Source organism: Syngnathus scovelli, chromosome 1 (genome assembly GCF_024217435.2).
Source record: "Syngnathus scovelli strain Florida chromosome 1, RoL_Ssco_1.2, whole genome shotgun sequence".
NCBI classification, from domain to species: domain Eukaryota; kingdom Metazoa; phylum Chordata; class Actinopteri; order Syngnathiformes; family Syngnathidae; genus Syngnathus; species Syngnathus scovelli.
Genome location: NC_090847.1, coordinates 24494360 through 24512157, shown reverse-complemented (window position 1 = coordinate 24512157; position 17798 = coordinate 24494360). Strand labels below are relative to the sequence as shown.

The 17798-nt window shown below is 50.7% G+C and overlaps 2 protein-coding genes across 9 annotated transcripts; both read left to right on the top strand.

Annotated features, from left to right (window-relative positions):
• The first annotated feature begins 231 nt into the window (after window positions 1-231).
• Window positions 232-5993, top strand: apold1b (apolipoprotein L domain containing 1b). 4 transcript variants are annotated; one of them, XM_049760940.1, is made up of 21 exons: window positions 232-393; window positions 500-561; window positions 646-823; window positions 1131-1302; window positions 1374-1412; window positions 1482-1538; window positions 1614-1685; window positions 2415-2474; window positions 2555-2623; window positions 2817-2879; window positions 3005-3070; window positions 3212-3244; window positions 3380-3421; window positions 3484-3561; window positions 3635-3688; window positions 3770-3790; window positions 3854-3928; window positions 4039-4078; window positions 4153-4198; window positions 4368-4782; window positions 5440-5993. In XM_049760940.1, exons 4-21 carry the CDS (start codon window positions 1132-1134, stop codon window positions 5911-5913), a joined length of 1875 nt encoding a protein of 624 aa, XP_049616897.1. In that variant the 5' UTR covers window positions 232-393; window positions 500-561; window positions 646-823; window position 1131; the 3' UTR covers window positions 5914-5993. The 4 variants fall into 4 exon arrangements, with proteins under 4 accessions (XP_049616897.1, XP_049616915.1, XP_049616927.1 ...); XM_049760948.2 differs by having other exon boundaries at window positions 238-393; window positions 503-561; XM_049760958.2 differs by lacking the exon at window positions 646-823.
• On the top strand, window positions 5973-17458 carry arhgef40 (Rho guanine nucleotide exchange factor (GEF) 40). 5 transcript variants are annotated; one of them, XM_049760115.1, is made up of 28 exons: window positions 5973-6121; window positions 6420-6560; window positions 6945-7090; window positions 8519-8608; window positions 8681-8788; window positions 9416-9701; window positions 9772-10810; window positions 11056-11273; window positions 11349-11486; window positions 11563-11668; window positions 11739-11832; window positions 11899-11979; window positions 12109-12225; window positions 12335-12433; window positions 12490-12635; window positions 13102-13240; window positions 13317-13436; window positions 13519-13710; window positions 13777-14241; window positions 14309-14646; window positions 14718-14967; window positions 15036-15125; window positions 15261-15473; window positions 15875-16072; window positions 16160-16340; window positions 16484-16573; window positions 16650-16756; window positions 16925-17458. In XM_049760115.1, the coding sequence occupies exons 3-28, from the start codon at window positions 7088-7090 to the stop codon at window positions 16949-16951; spliced, it is 4935 nt and encodes a 1644-aa protein (XP_049616072.1). In that variant the 5' UTR covers window positions 5973-6121; window positions 6420-6560; window positions 6945-7087; the 3' UTR covers window positions 16952-17458. The 5 variants fall into 5 exon arrangements, with proteins under 5 accessions (XP_049616072.1, XP_049616061.1, XP_049616081.1 ...); XM_049760124.1 differs by having other exon boundaries at window positions 6069-6121; window positions 6464-6560; window positions 9775-10810; XM_049760132.1 differs by having other exon boundaries at window positions 6069-6121; window positions 6464-6560; window positions 13777-14232.
• Window positions 17459-17798: the final 340 nt, after the last annotated feature.

Below are 17798 nucleotides of genomic sequence, written 5' to 3'. Positions count from 1 at the left end.
AATATATTGTCATGTAGCGCTATTTTCTCATTCAAAAACTTTTTTAGCGTCCGGATTGTCAATCGTATTCATTTCAGTGTTCTGTGTAATCAGTGTTTGTTTTTTGAGTGAAGGGCGTGGTCTGGGAGCAAATTAAACTCGTATCTCAAGTTTATCTAACTTTACTTTTGGTGGGGTGAGCTTTTAGGAAAGTCAAAACACGTCACAGTTTTCCCAGTGCATTGCTTTCTCATGATTTTGCTGGATTCACGCCATCTTGTTTGACTTGACTGCGGCCGGACGGAAAGGTCGGGATTGGACTCGTCCCATCGCATTCGGGACAGGTGTCGCAGGTGCGCACGTACCTCGCTCTTTTGAGCACAAGTGGCACTTTTCTCCATATTTTGCCGGCAGGTGAGTGTCCCTTCCTTGTTATTTGTTCCCACTTTGCGTGAAACGCGACACTTTGTGACCTGACTAACTAGTTTTTCGTCTCTCTTGCTTCTCCTCCGCGCACAAGAAGAGGAAGCGTCTCAGCGCGTTCCGGGCAACTCTCACCTAACATTTAGCTCTCGGCGGAAGGTAAGCGCTTATCTTTTATTTAGCTTGACTAAGACTGTTGCTCATCTTTCTTATCCTTGGCTTTTGCCTTCACTTCCGTTTTAGCACTTTGGCTCACCTTCCACACACGTCTGGCTATGTTTAAACAGCCCCCCACAAACGCACTTCACCGTCCACGATCCAGCCCAGCAAACGTTTTGGGCTAAAGATGAATAAAGAACAAATTGATTCGTTATTTTCTATCAGTCGGACTAAATTGTAGCCTTACAAGTACTAGCATCTGGTAAGTTGCTCATGTTTGTTTCTTCTAAACGTGTTGAACGATTGAGACTTGAGAGTTTCAAATCTGACATTGTGTGAAGGCACTAACATTTCAGTGACGTTCCTGCGTTCATTTTAAGGGACAGTCACTTAATAAGGCCTCTCAAATATTGGACAGAAATGTCCTTGAGATATTGTGTGGGTTTCATTTGCTCAAGCACTTAAGAAACTTGTTCTGGGCTGGCCCTGAAAAGAAACCAGTAATTAAAACTTAGTGTGTCTATTCATTGAATGTATTGTCAGTCTTGTCTATGACGATCGTGTTTCAGCATGAACATGTTTCGGAAAGAAAAAGGCTCAGCGGCGACCCCGACGCTTCCGCCGCGGCCCAGCAAACAGGCCGGGACGGACGAAAGTGATTTGGGTCCCGTCCCGGGAGGTTCCGGTGCAAACCTTGACTCGCAAGAGCAGGCCATGCTGATGACAGGCGGGGCTCAACAGGTAAGTGTTGTCATGCAAACATTGACATGTTGGCACTGTGCCATCTTTTGACTGGATCGACTTACTTCTAGGGAAGCAACCAGAAACCTGCAAGTCTCCCAAAGTCCAAGGTGTGTGCGCGCACATGAAGCGGAATAATCCAAACAAACACTACACATGAATGGCACGTGTGTTTGCAGAGGACTCGGGTGATGGACGTGATGCAGAAAGTTAACCCCTTCAAGGCTTCATCACAGGTAAGAAAAAATATGTGCTTTTGAGGTGCTGGCAGTTCTGGCTCAAAATGTCCCCCCCCCCCCCTTCCCTCCCAGGCGCCTCCTCTCTCACAGACTCCTTCCACAGTCACTGCTGACTCAACCGAAATGGGAACTGACTCAACACAGGTCAGTAGAATGACAAGTTGTTGTTGTTGTTTTTTTTTAAACAAACATCGAATGAGTACCTCAATTTGCTTCGAAATCGTCCAGAACAAATTAGATTCCCCTTTGATGAGTTAAGTACATGAGCTCTTCCTCACCAATCATTTTCAAAGTCTCGTTTTGATGTCATTCGATGACTCGACTTTTTAGAACCCGCCAAGTTTCAGCCTGAATTATGTTAAAAAATAATATATTTTACAAACATAATTTGAAGGAACATTTTAAGCAGATTTTAATATTCAAGCAGATTTTAATAATAATAATGACAGATTTCTCTCTGGGAAATTTTGTGTGTTTATTCTCGTGAGTCGGGAGAGGAAAGGATGATTTGTTCATACTCCCCAATCACTACATTTTAGCGAGGATCTCAGTCCACGAGTTGGCTAATACAGCATTTTTAAAGGCAGTGATTTGATGGAAATGTTGACCCGTTGCTAACTGGAGCAACCTATTTCCATCTCCAATTAGCCAACGACAATTTGAATTTTTCTCAAACGTGGAAAAAGGTAAATCAATGAACAATTTGCTTTAGGTGACAATGACGTCACGCCATTGACCAAGAAAATGAAGAGGAGCATGTTGATGAGTCTCAGTAATATTAGAAGCAGAAGCACAAGAAAATGAAACAACACTGCCTTCTTGTGTTCGGATGAGAAATGGTAATCTTGAAAAAAACGATCTCTCATCCCTCAGAATTCGGGAATGCTTAAAGGGATGATTCAGAAAGTCAATCCGTTCAAGTCTTCAACACAGGTGTGACCTCCCCCAAGCACAAATATGTCAAAATGAGCTCAAGTGGTGCCGAAAGGTACTCAACGTGGTCTCCACTTTAGGCGGCTGACAAGGATTCTCAGGAGGAGTCTACAGAAACCCCACAGACTGATGGACTGGATGGAAAACAGGTAGACAAAACAGTGGGTTGCACCAAAAGTGAAGGGGGGGTGGGCAAGTTAAGAACCACAATTCAAATGCTCTAAATCTTCCAAATGTTCTTTTTTTTTTTCCTAATCGAACCACAAAGATTGATTATTTAAATGAACTATGGTTGGTGGCCTTTCAATTTTTGTTACGTTTGTGTTTTTTGTGATTCTTTAGAATCCTGGAATGCTTGCGAGTGTCATGCAGAAGGTCAACCCGTTCAAATCATGGCAGTCAAAGGTAAATGATTATTGGAGGAGCCTCACATTTGCTTTTGCTCTGCTACGGTTTGAATGACAGATTCTTGATTTATTTAAAAATAAAAATTTTTTTAATATATTTTTATTTATTCCCCCCCCCTCCAGCCCGACGCAGCCTCCAGCCAAGAAAGTCCAGCGGATCTCAGCAATCTGCCTGATAAGATGACAGAGGTGGGATTTATTTATTGTTTTATTTATTTATTTGACCGTCTTTCTAAAAAACGATTTTATATTTAATCGCAAGGGTGTTTGACTAACGGGGCGAACGTGTGTGTGTGATGTTTGTGTGTGTGTTTTGTATGGGCAATGCAGACAGCACACGAGGAGACGGACTCTGTTCAGCAGGTAAATAACCAAAAATTTATTCGGCCGTCAGCATGTTGAAAAGATTTGGAGTTGAGGTGTGTGGCGTGTTTAAAAATTTTGTGACCCGTCATCATGAATAGCCTTGTGAATTTTTTTTATTTTCTGTTCCCCCAGGACGTGGCATCGTTACCCGACTCCGAGAGGTCGGGCGCCGCTGTAAGATGCCGCCGCCGCGCTTTGTCGCGTCAACGTGGGCAAACATTTGTTTTTTGCTGCAGTCTGTTGGTCACGCGGAGCATCCAAGCAACGCTGAGCCGAACCGCCGTGCGACCGAGCAGCCAAAGAAAAGAAAGAAGGTTTGATCGGTGTCTGCCAAAACATCACCCTGGCACTGCTTGTAACCCTTTGTTTGCTCCCTTCGTCTGGTAGACCTTCAGAATCAAAAGAATTCTGCCTGCTTCATTCTTTGGCTCCGGAGCCAAGGTATGAGTGGACCGCGCGGCTCGTTTTTATGATATTGTTTCCAAGTATGGCTTCTGATTCGCTTTGCGTGGGCCGCCGCAGGATTCTGATGCTCGCACTCAGGTAGCGATTTATCAATTTCAAGTGGAAGTTCCCGTCATGTCATGGCACTGCGTCTGAACTTAGGAGGTGGAGGTGCAAACGCTGGAGATGGCCAACTTGCCCTCGTTGAACGAAGCCGGCGCTGACGACCCGCTGGAGGTATTTCAGATTTTCTTTGAATGCTGTACGAGTGAGAAATCAGAACAGAAATGACCCCCCCCCCCCCCCCCCCCCCCCCCCTCCACACACACACACACACACACCCCAAGGATGAAGGCGGACTCTTGGCATGGTGGAGAACAGTTGACGGTACGTAAGCGCGTTTGACGGGAAAGCAGATGAGCTCGCGGGCGCAACCCGTTCATTGCCGTCATTTGGCTCAGGCTGGGCCGAGTGGAACGAGACCACCCAAGACCACCAGTCTGAAGAGTAAGTTGACTTTATATTGCGTTCTAAAACATTCTGCTTCTGTCCGAGCAAGATTCAAACTTTTGTCTCAGTCAATTTATTGCAAGAGCTATTGGGCTCGATTTTGAACGTGTTGATTCATCGATTCTAGTAGCGCTGCGAGCACTGACAACGCCTATTTGGGCCTCAGGGTGGTGGAAGAAGCGGCGGACCGTGTGTACATGGCAGCGCGCCTGTTTGTGCGCTTGTTCAACTGGCGTGGTGCCTCGCTGCAGCAGCGCGTCTTGGCGCTGCTGGCGCTAGCCGACGCCGCCGACAACTTCCACAAGAAGACGGTTTCGGCCAGCGTGGGCGGCGGCGTGGCCGGCGTGGCCGGCTCTGTCACCACCATCACCGGACTCATCTTGGCCCCCTTCACGGCCGGAACGTCACTCATCGTCACGGCCGTGGGCATCGGCGTAGCCACGGCGGGCGGCATCACCTCCGCCTCTGCCAACATCACCGACACGGTGCATTCCAAGACGGACCGCAAGAAGGTGGAGAAGATGATCCAGGACTACCAGGAGGAGATGAATGACATCAAGGAGTGTCTGCAGTTCTTGGAGGTTAGCCAAGGTTCTTTCTTTATCATCTTCTAGTACGATACACGCTTTGTTGATGTTTTTGTTTTGTATAGTATGTGTTCTTCTAAATGTCCACAAGGGCGCGCCAAAGGCGAAGTAATGAAATTCCCCCCAGTGAATAACAGAGGAAACAGTTACGATTGAACACCTGAACTACGGTGGTGCACATGTCTTCTGGGGGCTGCAATGATTGCCAGGAAATTTACACACGTTCGCATGAGACAAGGGATGCATTCAAAGACAGTTTACACCGTAGAACTAACTCGGGTGGAAAAAAAAAAGTCCAATGCATTATTAAAATGCGCAATTTGTGGTTTCTAACGCATCCACAGCTTTGCTGTTTTACCTGTTACATTTTATAATCACTAAACAGAACAAATATATCTTGTACAAGTTTGCCCAGTATTTGGTTGGGGAAATGTCCGGAATTAATTGAGGGGTTATGCTGCCGGAAGGCTTCAGTAAACATCTGTAGTCTTCCAATACTTTTAAATTTTAAATGTTTGGTGTTTACTTGTTGTAGTGTTTAAAAACGTTTTAATTCATCAAAGGGATTCCAAATGGTTAATTTGTGTTAAACAACTTCACATTTCTTTTTGTATTAAGTGTCAGCTATCATGTGCTTTTCTCCCTCTCCAGGAAGGGATGGAAACTCTGGAGGAGTGGAACTTTGAGCAGTACGCCCAGAGCATCTCCCAGAAGCATCTGAACCAGAACGTCAAGCACGTCATGAAGGAGGGCGGCCGGGCCGGCAAGGCTTTGGTCATCAACACTGAGAGCCTGATCAACACCGTGCAGATTCTCAGCGTGGCGGGCGGTGCTGCCAAAGCCGCTCAAGTCATAAGTGTCACCACCGGGGTCATGTCAGGACTCTTCCTTGCGCTCGACCTCTTCTTCTTGGCAAAGGACTCAATGGAGCTGCGGAAGGGCGCCAAGACGGAGTTTGCCGCCAAAATCCGAGAGGTTTGCAAGGACCTCCAGGATGGGCTCCTGGAGCTGAACCGCATCAAGGAAGAGTTGCAGAAGACAATGGACGGCATCCAGGTGGAGGAAGAGGAAGAGGATGACGACTTCAAATCGGAGCTAAAGAAACTTATTGAGCTGGAGGAGTGACCAAACCTGGCTACAGCTGCCAAGCTTTACATTGCTTGTCTTTTTAATTTTCTTTCAATAAAACGGTGATTTTTCTGACACGTCCTTGTTGTCTTGGTTACAGCCAGTCTGCTTGCCAGCTATGGGAGAAGCTGCTTCAGTCACCGGGCCCTGTTTTGGCCATACCCCTGAAAAATCTGGGCTACTGAGGAGGCAACAAGAAAAAGAGGTTAATTCTAATTTGCAATTCTTGACTAAATTGTTCTCAGTCTTAGCACATATTTTCGGATACAGCGGTACGCAAAAGCACCCCTAAACATTTTCAAGATTTTCCTTTATAAATCATTGTTGTTCGGATCAGCAATTTCAGTTAAAGAAATCCTATAGCAGACAAACACAGTGATATTTGAGAAGTGAAAGGAAGTTTATAGGATTTACAGAAAGTGTGCAATCATTACTTAAACAAAAGTAGACAGGTGCATGAATTTGGGCACCCCAACAGGAAAAATGACATCAATATTTTGTAGATCCTCCTTTTGCAGAAATAACAGCCTCCAAACACTTCCTATAGCTTCCAATGAGAGGTTGGATTCTGGTTGAAGGTATTTTTGAAGTCATCGTCTGACCATTCGAGTGGACCATACTTTTGGAGAACTACCCAGTGTACTGTAAGTGTACGTTGGAAGAGCAGGAGCAATGTCAGACATCAAAATATCCCAAAATGTTGTTGTTTTTAATTGTCGTGCTGGGTTTTTTTTTTTTTTTTTTAGCTGTTCACGAATTTTAATCTATTGCTTGCTGCTCCAACTCACACTCCAATGAATTGTCCGCCTTGCACACCCTCCCCTCTCCTGCCATTACTAATCTGATTGAAAGTTCCTTTTCATTATCCATTAGTATAGCTCCCTCTAGGGCTAAGAATGGAAAGTTTGAGTGTACGTACGGCGAGACTGTGGCGCTCTTGTTGGCTTACTGGGGGGAGGGGGAGGAGATGGAGGAGTGGTGGTGGGACGTTTGTGGGAGTGAGGACTATTCAGCTTGTACATTTCCAGGCTGGCAATTGCAGCGGCGATTACGCAGGACGAGGAGATGAGGAGAACACGGCCTGTTAAGAGTTGAAGAGCGCAGCGGAGATGCCGAGAGGAAGCCAGTCTAGGAAAGGAGCCGTGGACTGACTTTGATTGCAGTCTCAGCCATGGTAAGATCCGATGAAAGCCTTTTTGCTCTTTTGTTTTGCTCAGCCCAATTGAACTTTTAGATGGACTCTCACCAGAAATGACTTTTAGGACTCTGCATGTAGTTGGATTGTTGTTGGATTGTTGGGGGGGGGGGGGGGGGGGGGGGGGGACTTGGAGCCTTGAGACCCGAGGCAGCATTTTCCACACTAGAGAAAGAAATCGACAGAGAGAGAGTGAAAGGTAAAAAGCTGAAGCCAGGTTTGGGGAAAACACACATGCTCCTCTTCTGTGTCTTGTTTTCTGAGGCGCGAATGGAAGTCAAGGGGCCAATCACAGACATCCCCTGCTAACGCCACTTCCTGCCTTTGTTGACAGCTTATGTGAGTCCCAACTGATCAACAAATGCATGTGGACCACATCAACCCGAGCCCATTCCGCAACTCTGACGTGTGCTGGTTGCAGACAATCGAGTCGCTTGTCCCCGGCGGACATGAGACAGGCACCTCATTTCCCATGATGCACGCGGGCAGCTGGAAGTCGTCCACAGAATTTGTCTGCTTTTCCCTTTTGCGTCGGGGATTCTTTGGCAGTTCTCTGGCCAAAACCCGCAAGTCTGTGGACGCTCCTCACATCTGCTTCCCATCATGGACGCTCAGCTTTCCCACCGTTCTGACCCCCACCCCCTCGCCCCTCCTCTGTTTCTTACAAAACACATTCTGTCTGGAGTCGTCTATCTTTTTCTGTCTTTTGGCCAGGCGTCGATGAATCCCACTGTTTCTTTGCAAAAAATTGAAGTGGAACTTAAGTGTCCAACTTGAGTGAAAAAAAAAAACGCACTTGTTTTCTCTTTTACCACCAAACTCAGAATTTGGAAAGTCAAATCGTTCTTTCCTAGAGCAACTTTGGGACCCTTCACACCCACTCTACACTTTTCCACTCGGACCCCGCCTAAGTGGAATTTGACACTCGGCATGTTGAAATGAAGCATTGCAATCTATCAATAATATGCTCCTCACTTGTCCATGCAGGTGTAAGCTTTTTTCTGTCCTTTTTTTATTTCTTTTTTTATTTTATGACGGCGACCGCAGGAGACGAAACCCAGGTAATTGCTGTCAGATGACAAACGTGGTCGGTTGGAGGTAAGACAAGGAAAACTGAGGGACTGAAAAAACAATTATGAGAGGCGGAGGGGTGCATGTTGGACAAACAAAGTTGAGAAAGTGAGAGCAGAAGTTGCATATGTTGCCATGTCAACAGGCCACGTCGGAAATAAACACCCCTTGTGTGTGAGAGGGAGAGTCAGGGTTCCACACTGAGTGCCAGCCCCCGCAAGGAAATGTTTGACACTCCCCAGAATGTTCAACAGGAAACAGGAGTGACTGTGGCGCCTGTGTGCGTCTACTTAAAGCTGAAACGAAAGTTGATTCTCGTTCTTTTGTCCTAATCAGGCTTCTGAGGCCATGGAGGACTGCGTGCAGGGGGCGCTCTCATCCCTGTACCCACCCTTCGAAAGCACCGCCCCACCCCTCCTCTCGCAGGTATGCATCACACGCGTGCCTCGGCTACTGCCGTCCAACAAACTTGAGCGGTCGCCAATATCCTCCACGAAGGTCTTCACCGTGTTGGAGTCCACCTACCAGCAAGACAGCCTTCGCTACCTCCTGGACTACTTTGTCCCCGCCAAGCACCTCCTTCACAAGCTCCAGCAGCACGCCTGTGTGAGTTTTTTGTCTTTTTGTCAGATGAGCTCAGTGAGTTGAGTTTGCGAGCGCGCACGTGTGTGCACCGCAAACACGTGCACTCGCAAGTGGCTTGTTTTTCCTTGTCGCTGAGCTGCAGTGAGATGGTGAGTCATGTCAATAATTCCTTCCAGATGTGAAAGAAGCAAAAAAGACAAACGGAGAGACCTCGACCTTTAACTAGAAAGTCAAGGAGATCTTTAGAGATATTACCGTTGGCTTCCTTTACCTGCGTCAAAAAAGAATGGAAGCTCCTGAACGTTACATGTAGTGGTCGCTTTGAGGGCGGTAGGGGTCGGACACAGTGGAGCGGCACAACCGCAACCGACTTTCAGAGTGCCAAAGTCATGACGGGCCGGAGTCCAAACCGGGGCCGCGAGAGGGAGTCGCCGTGGAAGAAAGGCCTTAAGGGAGTGAAAATAAACACAGGCGGAATGTGGATGTGAATTGAATGAGGGTCCAGCGGGCTATGAGAGAAGCAAGTTCCAGAGAGCTGAGCTGACATCTGGTTAATCCAAAGTTCCTGCTCAATGTTCTCCAAACTTGATTGAAAGTTGCTATTCCCATCAGATGCGTGCATTTTGAGACTTTATGTCCTCTCCTTAGTCTCAGTACCTGGGCTGCCTGTTCCTCCACTCCGGCTGGCCGCTTTGTCTGGGCAACAAAGTGGTGGTCCAGCTCTCCACCCTGGACTGGAGACTGCTGCGCGGCAATGACTTTTACCTGCAGGTGGTACCCTTCTCTACTCGCTGTCCCCGGTTGGCCCTCAAGTGTCTGGCCCCCGGGGGACGCACTGTTCAGGAAATCCTCGTGCCTGAGTCTCAGCATCCCCTTGTGTTCACCAGCGAGTGGTTGCACAGTATCAACAAAGAACGGGGCCACAGGAGGGAAGGTAACGCTTCCATTCAGGCTTTGAATCCATCCAGCAGTCCCAAGTCACTTTTATTCTCCCGTCAACGTAGCAGGTGGTGGTCTCGACACCTGCTTGGTGAGCACTTGTGACGGCGTGCTGCGCCTCCCGTGGAAGGAGGTGGTCTACCCCGAATTCATCCACGACCCGTCTGAGGCGGCAAGCCAGCATCCCAAGCCTGAAGGCTACGTGTCCAAGGCTCTGTCCGAGGGCTGGTGCAGAGACTCCTGGGGCTGGGCTGAGGAGGAGGAGGGGGAGGAAGACAATGCCTCGCTGCCGGACGGCTTGGCCTCGGACCCTGCTCTTCCCCGGCGGCGGCGCAGCGAAGATGGGCTTGGGCGGACTGCGAGACATCCCGAGCTGGATGGAGACTACGTGGAGCTGTTGGAGCCAAGAGGGGGACCGGATGGAGGTGTTGACATGAAGCACAGGTACTTGGAGATGCACGGGATATGCAAAACAAAGACTTTGCCGCTTTGTAAGAGGACTAATGCCATCAAACTACGGAGAGGAAAGCTGCTGGGATCCGGCCAGATGGACAGCTCCGGTAGCTTTGGAAGCATCTGTGGAGCTACCTCAAATTTGACTGCCCCCAAAGAGAATGCACTTGTAGGAGTCACACAAACAAGCACGGGAACACAATCTTTCCCGTGTCCAGCCCACGGCGACCTTGACGATAAAGGTGGCCATCTCAGCAAAGGAGCTGCAGATGGACGAGGAATGAGGTGCCCTGGCGTTGGGGGTGAGATCAACAAGGTGACGCAGGCAAGGAGGGAAGACTCTGAGAGCACTCTATGCCCCAGAGAGTTCCCCGACACATGGGGTCATGTGGTGGAGGGTTGCTCCGACCCGGGGTCCCACTCGGATTCGGTTTTCGAGGACACGGACAAACCAGCCAGTGGAGACAGTGATGCCGCGACGCCAACAGGGAACGTACCGGACACAACTTTTGCCGCTGTGGCTAGCGATAGCATGGAGGCTAGCAGTGGTGCAGTGGATATCAATCATGTGACTCCCAACGATGCGACAAAGAAGACTCAAGAGTGCACGAGAGGCAAGGAAGTCAAAGCTTCTGGCTTCAGAGCTCCAAGGTAAGGCCGGCATGATCAGCTCCAAATATTCACTTTTGACTGCTTCGTGCAACCTCATAAAAAGAGCCGCTTCAAATATTTGATGCGAATTACGGAGGCCACCAAAATATCAGACCTGGCGCTCACCAAGAGAAAAAAAAACCTTCCGTCCCACGAATACCGCCTAAAGTGAACATTCACACTGTGGAGCTCATGATATTGCGCAAGTTGGCATCATGTTCACCTTCACTGTCCTTCACTTTAAGGAGGAAGAGGAAGGGAAGGGGAGCCAAAGGGAGGGGTCGAGCCGGCGCTCGCGCTTTCCGTACTGGCTCCAAACCGCAGGGGAAAGCTACTCCTCATCTGGACTCCGCTTTCTGCTCTGGCTCAACGCAGCAGCGGCAAATCGCAGAGGAGGAGCGCGTTTGGGAACCGTCGTCCGATGGCGAGTGCCTGTCGGAGAGTGTTGCAACCGGCAGCGCAGGTGAGATGAACCGGGACGCCTCTTTCCCGCAAGATACCAGCCAATGAGTGAATGTTCCTTCGTTTACGTGGGCAGAGGCGGAATCTCTGCCAATCTGCAACGGCATATCAGCCGCATTTGAGGAGGCAGAGTCGGGGGAATCGTGTAAAGAGACTCGCTTGCTACGGGAATTAGACGCAGAGCTCCTCCGGTCTGGACAGCTACGGCTGATAGGTATTTAAACAAAACCAAAAAAATAATCATGACTGGTTTCTCGATTGGTCGGTTGAGTGATGAAAAGTGATCACAGGTACGGTGGACAGATTGGGACGCGCCCTTGTCATAGCAGACATTGGCGATTCTGGCAGCAACGAGGAGATGGCGCGCATCTTGGCCTGCTACCACAGGATCACACGGTAAGCTCTGGTGCGAGTGGATGGCAGCGGTCCTTGACGGCCCTTCTCCGCCGCCGTCTGCCACGATCAGGTGTGCAGCCAAAGAAAAAGGTCTGACGGTGTTGATAGACAGCAGGCGCTCGCCGCCGTCCTCGCTCTGCCTCTCGGCACTCAAGTTATTCCAGGTGAGAAGTCACGCTGAGACGCTTTGCCGAAAAAGCAAAAAGCAAACTTTACATGTTGCGTTCTAGCGGCTGGTTCCTGGTGGTCTCGGAGCGGTGCTTTTCTTGCTGGACAAGCAGCAGCCGTCTTGTGACCTGGAGGCAACAGAGGTGAGCCGCACGTGAAGTGATTTTTGGTGAGAAAGAGTGCGTGTCTGGTTTTAGCTAGTCATGTTTTGAGGACTTGCAGCCTCTGATTTATGCAATCCCTCCCCTTCCTTCTCGTCCCGTCAATCCCAGGTCCACATGGTGCGAGGAACAGCAGTCCTTGAGCAGTTTGTAGACAGGCAACAGCTGCCCACAGAAATGGGCGGTGACTTCAGCCACTGCCACTCAGACTGGCTCTCCTTCAGACTGGTAGGTAACTCAAACACATCCTGCGTCGGGTTCACTTCCATTTCAACTCCCCAAAGATCGTAGTGTTTCGATGATGACTGACACGTACTAACCTGGGATTCTTCTTTAGAGCTTAGAGAGTCTGACTGAGCGCTGTGAGAGCGCCCTCCTCCTGCTGGAAGAAGCGCTGCAGTCGATGGATGCCGAGCCAACGGTTGACAACATCAAGGTGAGTGCCAGCGTGTCCCGGGCATGGATCAGCAAATCTGATCGCGACTTCCTCAGGAGGTTTCGGCGAGCTCGGAGAAGCACCGACGCCTCATGGCCAGCGTACTGGCCGACAACCGCTTGACTGAGCTTCAGCGAGGGGGCGGGGCCTGGCTGGCGGGATTGACCAATAGCGGGTTGGCGCGGACGTCCCCGGATTGCAGGTAATCTGTGTTTTCAATGTGTGTGTCTTTTCAGTGTGTTGCTGATTTAACGTCTTAGTTTGACCAAAAGCTGTTGGATCTGTGAGTTTGATATTTGACGTGGGTTCAACAAATAATTAAACATAACGACTACAAAACATGATCCATCCATTTTCGGAACCGCTTCTCCTCAAGAGGGTCGCGGACACAACAAAATAGCCACCCTTATCGAAACAGAGTCGAATAACCAAAATGTCAAATGCCCTTTTTATTGTCTCCACAAGATGGCGCAAATTCACAAAGATTTCAACACGATGCGGGTAGAAAACATTTTGATTGGATGTCGCCCTGTGTGCGTTCCATATTCCACTCAGCAGAAACCTTGCAGGCTGAGAATAAAGTCGGTCGCTTTTATTCCAAATTGTGAAAAACAGCCAAGCTCTTGGTTACCCCCGCTGATCGAACCGTGACGGCTGTACCCCTACAGGGCCGCGCTCGCCAGCGCCTCCATACTTTATGACAGCGTGGACGATGCCCTTCATCGGCTGGTGCGAGTATCCAACCGCAGGGCTCGCGACCTGGACGCGCTGGACCGACTGGCCGGCCTGGTGGACCAGCTGGAAAAGGTGAGCCTGCAAATGGAGAACATCGGGAAGAGCGGTTTGCTGCGACCAGCACCAAAAAGCAATTTGAACTTTGCAGTGTGACGAGGATATGCGGCGAGTGCAGTCGCAGGTGCAAACCTACAAAGACCCGCCTCTCTCGCTGAGCAGATTGTCGCTCCAGCAGCAGAAGTTCAAAAAGTTGCGAGAAACGGCAAACGTGAGAAAATGGCTTCATCAACACTCTTGAGAAAAGTTGCCATGGTCATGTGAAGAACGGGGAAGATCTTGTTTTGTTTCAGGAGCTGCACAGCCGGACTCTGTCTGTGCTCACCGACTTGGAGAATTGGAGCGAGTTGGACTGGCCGGGCCTCAGTGACATCCAGCTCCAAGTACCTACGTTCAGGGAGCGTCTGCGAGATATGTCCCACTGTCTGTCCGACCGCTGGACCTCTTTGGATAACACGCAGCGGCTACTCTCCACCCTGACCGAAGTGAGTGTGATGGAGCGCCGTGCCCGCACCCACCTCCAGACTTGAACATGTCCCCTGTTCTTCCAGGCTTCACAGTGGTGCGATGAGGTGTGTTCCGCCTCGCCGGTCTGCTCCCTTGCCTCCCTCCCCCCCATTCCGCCGTCCCGTTTCCAGGATGCCCGCTCCTTGGCCGTGGACTTGGGTGGCGGAGAGCTGCTTGATCTCTGGAGTCGTACGGTGGAGCGTTACCAGCAGACGGTCGCACAGGTCAAGCCACGCTTCCTCCAGTCCGAGCGAGCCCAAAACCAGAGCCAGGGGAAGGGCAAGACGCCGCTCACCGGTAACCTGTGGGATGCGGACGGAGAGGGCGAATGGGAACCGGGGGCCAGAGGAGGCGAGGGGGGGCTCCAGTCTTGGGGCTCACTGGCTTCACTGTTCAGACCACAGACCTGCTCCACGCTGAAGATAGGAGATGAGAAGGGGTGCAAAAAGGAGAGCGCAGGGGGTGGAGGGAAGTTTCTGCAGAACCTTTTGAAGAAGAGCGTGAGCATGGTCCATTTTCATTTCCTGCTTCTCCAGCCGTGCCTCGGCATTCTTACCCACGTCTGTCTCCTCTCAGCCCACAGAGGCGCCCCTCCCTCCCAAGCCCCCCAGAAAGAGACACCCCAGCTTCGACCTCCAGGCCCTCCTGGCCCCCCGCAGAGGTGCCGGCAATCCCAAAACCCCCGAGTGCCGTACCTCCCCCAAGTCCTGGCTGGGACGCCGGGCCCTAGTGGACCCAGTGGTCACCACTGGCATGGCCGCTGCCGTCCAAGGGGGAGGAGGGGTGTTGATCAGGGGGGTGGAGGTCAGCAGTAAGGAAGTGGTGGACCACACGGGCTCTCCGCGGCAACATGTGCTGCTGGGCAGGACCGAGAGGGAGATGGGCATGGAACGGGCCGGATCCACGGCTCAAAGGTATCTGCTGCTTTTTTGCCTTTTGGTCCATCCATTGATCCTTCATCTGCCGTCTTTGTGTTCCTCTGCAGCAAACTCTACCTGCTGTGGTGCAGGATGCTGAGCAGCGAGCGACAGTACGTGGCCCTTCTCAAGGGGGTGCAGGAGACCTACCTCCCCCTGCTGGAACTTTCGGAGGCGCCGGAATCTATTCGAGGCAAGGCGGACGCCCTCTTCCCCGGCTGGGCTGCCCTGAGCGAATTCCATTCGCAAAATCTACTGCCCGCCATGGAGGACGCGCTGGTGCAAAGCTTGCTCCAGCAGGACTGCTTCAGTAAATTTGTGAGTGAAAAGTCCACAGCGGCAGCTTTTCTTCTCACTCAACGTGTCGTGCTGATTTCTTCTCACAGCGGGAGCACTTCTTGCATTATTCTCACTACATCAGGACCAAAGCGGAACCGGATTCGTCGCTGGTCACACAAGCTGCAGACTTCTTCAAAGTGAGTCACCATCGTTAAATAGCGTTGAACAATCATCTGTAAAATATGGCTGCTATGCTTGTTTAAGTCCACGATCCACCCAAATATGCTGACTCTATGTCCTCTTCCTCCCCTCCCCCTTCACCCTCGGGTCAGTCCAAACTCCCCGCAACCGCCGCCTCCCCCTTGTCGCCTCTGTGCTTCCCTCAGTGCCTGCAGGCGCCGCCGCAGAGGTTGGAGCAGTACTGCGAAGTCCTTGAGGAGCTGGGTGCCATTAACCCGACCTCTGACTCCACCCTCTCCTTCCTGAGACAAGTCCAGCAGAACGGCGAGGACCTGAGGGCCAGTGACCTGATGATCGGGTGTCCGGTGAGAGGCCCTGTCCCACTTTTTCTGCTTCGACTTTGGAGATGAAAAGTTTAATCAGCCATTGTGGTTTTTTTTTTTTTTTTTTTTTTAAATAAATACCAGCCCTCTATTTTCGTCCTCTCTGGGCTTGCGGCTGAGCTGCAGCTAAACTGGGCTGACTTGAATATTGCATGTTTCAAACCAACATTTTCAAAGAATCAGAAGCTCTCTTCCTCTTCTTCTTGCCCTTAATTACACTACGTGTCTTTCAGGAGTGCTCAGTGCTGCCTGGCATGTTGTGGCACAATGCGGTACTGCACATGGAAATTCCATCTTGCCTGACTATTGTCCAAACTCTTCAATGATGGCCTCAACATTTTCGGGAAGAAAAAATGTATATGAGCTGTTATCATGTGCGTCAGATTCCTGTGGAGGAACGAGGCGAGCTGGTGCGTCAGGGCGAGCTGACGGTGTGCGGCGGCACCCGGCGGAAGCGCGTGGGCGTCAGGAGGGTCTTCCTCTACCAACACATCATCATCTTCACCAAACAGAAGAGCGGAGGAGGTGGCGGCAGCATTGGACCGGGACGCATGACCTACAGCTACAAACACAGCATGAAGGTGCAAAAGTAGTCACGCTACAAATGTTTTGGGATGCCACCGCCTGCCCGCTAACTCTCGCGACGTCATGATCGGCGCCGCTCCCAGACGGCCGACATGGGTCTGACGCAGAGCCTGGGCGAAGACGGCGTCAAGTTTGAAGTTTGGATACGACAGGCTCCTCGCCTCAGGGACTCCGTCACGCTCCAGGCTCGGGACGAAGAGCAGCGCAAGGCCTGGACTCGGGACGTGGCTCGCCTATTGTGGACGCACGCCATCAATAACACAGGTGAGACGGACAAGTTCCTTGGAGTTTTTGCAAAGTTTCAGCCGAGCAAGTTCCACATGGTAAAGATGGCGACTCAAGTCTTGTGACTGGAGTGCCCAACTTTTGGAGTGCTTCTCCTCTAATGTCCAAATTTCCACTTGCAGAGTTGTGTCTGAAGGAGTCGCTATGCGTTGGCGTGTCCAGCAAGCTGCTGCTGGACGCCAGCGGGAGTGAAACCACCAAGTTGGAGAGAGGTGAGGGCCGCGCAACCAGGCCCTCTGGTATCTTTTGCGCTCCGTCCAACCTCTACAAACTCTCCCACCCGCTTAGTGCACAGCAGCTGCTCTGACTCGTCGTCCGTCGGCAGCCACAAGGAGGGAGGGGGTTCCCCGGCATCAGGGAGGGGCACCAGGAGGAGCTCCGCTAGCTGCTCTCAGGTGCCTTATAGAATGAATAAATGAACAATAATAAGAATAATTAATGAAACTAATAGAAATTGGAGAATTGTGGCAGTGGCTGGGAAATGTCACTCCGAACATTAATACTGTGTTTGTGTGTGTGTGTGTGTGTGTGTGTGTGTGTGTGTGTGTGTGCGCCCCCTCCAGGGTCAGTCACCCTCCACTGCCGTGTAGCTGTCATGGCAGCCCAAGTGAGTGACGCTTCTTGATCCACATGGACCAGCTCGACGGCCACGTCACATCTGCAGCAGCCAGACGCCACTGAAAGCGAGACCCAAACGCCATCTTGGATGCGCCAGTCTCGGCAGCTGGCAAAATCCCGGAGGGTTCCGGAGCGGATGGCGCCAACAAAGCGCCCATTGTGCGCCAACAAAGCGAGCGCTCGGCCCGAACGGCCGCCTGCGTCACATGACCCAGCTTTCTGATGGTAAACAGGAAATGGCGCGTAGCCTCCGGTGGCGCGTGAGACTTAGCAGGTGTCGTGGCTTCGATTTTGATATCACGCTTCGGTGCTCTACCCACTAGAGGCATCATCATCATCATCTTCATCTTACACAAGCATCAAATGATCATTTGTGCGTTGTTGTGTGAATATTTTTCCTCTTTCGGGTCTGGGATGCCTCCCTCTTGTACCACATTCCTTGACACGTTTCTTGGACATTAAAACTGGATGGAAGTTAACACGTGTGTGTGTGTGTGTGCGTGCGTGCGTGGTAAAGCTGCTCACGTGATCATTTGAAGGGAAATATGTGAGACTTTTTTTGTGTAAGGTTGACTAATGGATTAACTGTTGCATCTTTAGGGTTCTGGAGGGGGCGATGGTCTCTCCACAGAACAGCCAGTTGTTTCATGCTGAGCCCACCCTGTCCCCCGCCTTTCTCTGCTGTTTAATAGACGCAGTACAATATCAAATAGTTGCAGGGATCAAATTCTCCGAAAGGCTGTGGTTCTGTGCGCGCGTGTGCGTGCGCGCATGCGAGGTTTAAGAGATAAAGGCCTAGCTGTAAGGGGAGGAAGGGGG